General features: G+C 44.2%; 1 protein-coding gene across 1 annotated transcript; it reads left to right on the top strand.

Annotated features, from left to right (window-relative positions):
- The first annotated feature begins 3,748 nt into the window (after nucleotides 1–3,748).
- On the top strand, nucleotides 3,749–4,720 carry LOC109924148 (taste receptor type 2 member 136-like). The gene has a single exon (XM_020524170.2). The coding sequence runs from the start codon at nucleotides 3,749–3,751 to the stop codon at nucleotides 4,718–4,720; it is 972 nt and encodes a 323-aa protein (XP_020379759.2).
- The last annotated feature ends 536 nt before the right edge of the window (nucleotides 4,721–5,256 follow it).

Below are 5,256 nucleotides of genomic sequence, written 5' to 3'. Positions count from 1 at the left end.
CAGTAGTTGGAGTCATACCTGTCACAAAGGAAGATGGTTGTGGTTGTTGAGGTCAGTCATCTCAGCTCCAGGACATCTGTGCAGGAGTTCCTCAGGGTAGTGTCCTAGGCCCAACCATCTCCAGCTGCTTCATCAATGACCTGCCTTCCATCATAAGGTCAGAAGTGGGGATATTTGCCGATGTTTGCACAATGTTCAGCACCATTCGTGGCTCCTCAGATACTGAAGCAGTCCGTGTTCAAATGCAACAAGATCTGAACAATAATCCAGGCTTGGGCTGACAAGTGGCAAGTGACATTCGTGCCACACATATGCCAGGCTCTATGACTATCACCAATAAGAGAGAATCTAATCACCGCCCCTTGACATTCAATTGAGTTACCATCACTGAATCCCCCACTATCAACATCCTGGGGGTTACCATTGACCAGAAACTCAACTGGACTCACTGCATAAATACAGATCAGGTCAGGGCTAGGAATACTGCAGCAAGTAACTCACCTCCTGACTCCCCAAAGCCTATCCACCTTCTACAAGGCACAAGTCAGGAGTGTGATGGAATACTCCCCACTTGCCTGGATGAGTGCAGCCCCAACAACATTCAAGAAGCTTGACACCATCCAGACCAAAGCAGCCTGCTTGTTTGGCATCACATTCACCAGCATTCACTCCCTCCACTACCGACACTCAGTAGCAGCAGTGTGTACTATCTACAAGATGCACTGCAGAAATTCACCAAAGATCCTCAGACAGCACCTTCCAATCCCATGACCACTTCCATCCAGAAGGATTTGGGAACACCACCATCTTCAAGTTCCCCTGCAAGCCATTCACCATCCTGACCTGGAAATATACCAAAGTTCTTTCACTGCCGCTGGGTCAAAATCCTGGATCTCCCTCCCTAATGGCATCTGTGGGTCAACTCACAGCATGTGGACTGCAGCAGTTCAAGAAGGCAGCTCACCACCACCTCCTCATGGGCAACAAGCAACATGCAATAAATGCTGGCCCAGGCACCACTGCCCACATCCCACAAATGAATAAAATTTTAAAAAAAAGAAAAATCAATGGAAAAGGAAACCAGATAAGTGGAACATCATTAACTGAACAAGGTATGGGGCAATGGTCAAGCAGTGACATCAACAGCTTGGAACCTACTGGACCCTGGAAAAAGGGTATACAAATCCAGAGTCCCAAGAAGACAGGATGGTAACCTTAAGAAACAAAAGTCTACACAGATTTATTATCAAGAACATCTGTTACTGGGTGAACATGATCAACTGTTCCTGTACGGGGAACATCTGACATGAACAAATGATATATAGGCCCCTTGTAAACGCTCAAGTTAAGTAGAACAGAATAATCTAACCATGTATAGCAGCTTACTTTAAGTTGTATCTTAAAACTGCTTCAATGTCTGAATTCATTAACCAGTAAAGATAACAGACTGAATTCTAAGCTGTACTGGTTTTTTGTCCAATATGTTAAGTTGACCCCACACAGGTGAACCCAGTTCCAAGAAAGCATATGTCTGCACTCAGTTGCCTGAGAGAACCGCTGTAGTGTAGCATGATTATGTTGCTGATTATACCATAGTACAAGGTTTTGTTCTGACTTCAGAATGGAAGGCTCATGGTCTCAGTTCAGAAGAACTAGGAGTTCAATTCAGAAGAGAGAAATGTTTCTCCTAGCAGGAGAACCCAGTTTTAATTCAGGGGAATCAGGTTCTTCAGTAGCTGAGGTGTTTTTAGATTTGTGAAGTTTCCAAGCCCATTGATTTGGATAAAAATATTCACGTTGTTAGAACTAAAAAAGTTTAGGTTATCAGAATTGTAAAAGATTCATACCAACAGACTCAGAAAGGAATCGTAAAATTGTCTTTACATTCCAAGGAAGAGTCAGTAGCCTGGAAAAGCCTGGTGAGTTGAGAAAAGAGTGAAATTTCTCTGAGGTGGGGTATCTCTGATGTTGGGAAACAGGTTGAAACTTTGCTGTTTATGTTAAGATCTTTCTAACTACTTTAGATATATATCTTTTATTTATCCTTTGTCTAACATGCTCACTTGCTGTTGTTAAAGAACATCTGCAGCCTTGTGTGAATGTGTCAGTGACTAACTGTCATGTTAGTACATTGCAAAAATTAAACATATTATCTATCAAGACAGGTTTCGTTCTGGGATATCACTTGTCTGATGTTACCATTAGCTGGGATTTAACAGTCGCAGGAAGTAGTATAGTCAGCATGGTGGATTCAGTTCTCTGCACTGAGAGTATGAGTCCAGAAGGCCATGTTGCCTGTCTGATATTCGGAATTGGGAGATCTACTCAGGGTTGAACAAGAACTTCCAGTGGGAAGGGAAAGATCTAGTGATTGTGGTCCACATAGGTACAATAACATATTAGAACAGGGATTAGCATAGAAGGAGTATGAGAAGCTAGGGACCAAATTATAAAGAAGGGACAAAGAGTTACAAACTGGTGACTGCACCAGCAGGTAAGGCCAGAGGCTGTGAAAACTATAAAAACTCATAAGCACAGATAAAATTGATGAATTGTTAGCACAGATAGACAAAAAAAGGCCTGACAGCCATTTCCAAGATATGGCTGCAATGTGACTGTGGCTGTATTCTAAATGTTAAGGGATATTTGACATGTTGACAAGACAGGAATCAAGAAAAAGTTAGTAGGGTAGCTCTTAAGGATGTCATTGGTAAAGTAATGACAGACAAACTTAATTTGAAAAAGCGAGATGCAGAATCATTTGTGTAGAAATAAGAAAAGGGAAAGTTGTGGGTATGGTTTCTAGGCCACCTAATAGATGTTACATTGTAGGACAGAGTATACAGGAATGAATAATTGAGCCATTGAAGAAAGGTAGCTCAATAATTGTGGATGATGCTAATCTGCATGTAGATTGGGTGAACCAAATTGTCAAAGGTACCTTTAAAAATGCATTTGTAGATTAAGTTTGGAACAATTTCTTGAAGTAATATGTTCTGGAACCAACCAGAAGACTGGTTATTGTGGAGCTGACATTAAGCAATGAGAAAGGATGAATCAATAACCTCGTTGTAAAGGCGCCTCAAGGGGACAGCAATCCTAACATGCTAGAAGGATAGAGTTTTAGATCTGAGGTCAGTGTTAGTGAAGTTCTCTCCATCAGAAACAGTGGAGGCTGGATCGTTGCTTTCATTCTTTTGATAGTCAAAGGAAGGGGAGGTGGGGGAAGCAGACAGGAAAGTGGATTTGAGCTGGTATCCACATCAACCATGATCCTATTGAATAGCCATGCAGGTTCCAGAGGCTGTGTTATCTACTTGTGATCCTGAGTTCTGTGTTCCTGTGTCAGTATTGCAAACAGCCTAAAGCAGGTCAGGCAACACTTGGGAGCTCCCAGGCACAGTCTTTATTTGAAACCTTTTCTCAAATGATTTATTTTTCACTCCGGGGAAATGCAGTCTGACCTGCCGATTTTTTTTTTGGCCTGTTCAAGTTGCCATTTATAACAAAAACACACACACACCCACACACCCACCTCTGGAGGGATGTCCTCTACTGGTTTCTATAGCAATGTGACCAATAGAGTTCACCCCCTCCGTCACATTGTCACAGAATATAAATCACCATGTCAACTGCTGGTACCTGGTGAATCGTTAATACGCTTTGGCAATTATCCTCCTCTCACCCCCGGAAAAGAAAGAGAAAGAGAGAGAAAAAGAGAGGGACAGACGGGGGGAGATAGAAAACGATGGTAGATGGAGAAGGGATCCCTTTTATGCTGGTGTTCGTTGTTACAATTGTGTTGGGTACAACGGGGAACATCATCGTCCTTTTCGCGTTTATCAGCGTTGCCGTGAAACAGAAACGTTTCCCACCGCTGGACAGAGTGATCGTCAACAAGACATTCGTCAACTTGTTACTGTGCTTCTACCAAGGCATCCCCAGAATGCTGACATGCTACAGGGTCGAGTTGATGCAGGAGACAGGCTGCATCATCCTGGTCTACCTGAGTTCCTCGCTGAGGTGCATCAGCATCTGGTCAGTTTCCAACCTCAGTTTCCTGCATTTGATCAAGATCAAGCGGCCCAACTGGGCTTTGGTCAATTACATCCTCAGCCACCAGAGCAGGTATGTCAATGTTTCCATCAGCGCCCTGTGGCTCACCACCTTCACTTTCTACATCCCGTACACCATGGACAAAATCATCCGCTTGTCGCAGGACCAGCAGAACCGCTCGGGCGGCTACCTGCCCAGCACCAGCTGCAATGGCCTGGCCAGCAGCTCGGCTTCTGACATTGTGACTTACATCTCGGTCAGCCTGGACCTGATAGCTATCGTCTGGGTGGTGGTGCTGAACGTTCTGATCATCCAGCTCCTCTGCAAGCATCAGAGGAGGGTGGGGGTGGCAGGGCAAGGGTTAAATCCCGGGAGCAAGATCACCCTGCAGGCTACCAGGATCCTGGTCTCTCTCCTCTGCATCTACGTGACTTGTTGGATCTCGAATGACATCGTCTGGATTATGCTGATTGCAAATGTTATGCCCGATCAAGGGCAGAACCAGACCTTGAAGTACACGTCCAGTTTGATTTCCTCCCTCTACTACACGGCCAGCTCGTATGTCCTAGTTTTTGGACACAGGAATGTCAAGGATGTGTTCACTGCGGTCTGCAGGCGTTTGAAACAGAGGAAAGCAGCACATTTCCAGGATGTGGAAACCTAGCTGGTCTGACATGTAGAGGGAGGACTCAGACCTCTGGCAATACAGAGAGATAACAATCTGTGCCCAGCCTACAATGTAGGTAAGGATGGAGACTGAAGAGTATACAAGGCAGCTGTGTGAAATTGCAAAGTACTGTAACTGGAAAGGGCCATTCTGCAGAACAGTGGGGGGAATTACGTTAGAAACATAGAACCATACAGCATAGGGAAGTCTTCCCAGCCCATGCCTGCACCTGCTGTTTGGTTGAGCTATTTCGTTAATCCCCATCCTGTGCTCTTTCCTCACACTCCCGGAGGAAATAAAAGAATCCTTCCAAGTATTTACCCAATAGTCTTTAAAATGTTATTATTAGATTGGTTTCCTTCACTTTTTCAGGCACTGTCTTCTGGATCACAGCTAGCTGCTTGGAAAACAATGGTTCATAGAAATTAAGAGCAGGAGTAGGCCATTTGGACCATTGAGCCTATACCACTATTCAATACGATCATGGCTGATCCTCTATTTCAACCCATAATTCTCCACATACCCCTTCATAC

This window comes from Rhincodon typus, chromosome 1 (assembly GCF_021869965.1).
Source record: "Rhincodon typus isolate 14 chromosome 1, sRhiTyp1.1, whole genome shotgun sequence".
NCBI classification, from domain to species: Eukaryota; Metazoa; Chordata; class Chondrichthyes; order Orectolobiformes; family Rhincodontidae; genus Rhincodon; species Rhincodon typus.
The sequence above is the reverse complement of the archived record's forward strand: the minus strand, read 5'-3'. Positions and strand labels throughout refer to the sequence as shown.

Bases quoted from the DNA above. Each gene is read 5' to 3' on its own strand.
- LOC109924148 (XM_020524170.2), top strand. From the start codon at position 3,749: ATGGTAGATGGAGAAGGGATCCCTTTTATGCTGGTGTTCGTTGTTACA.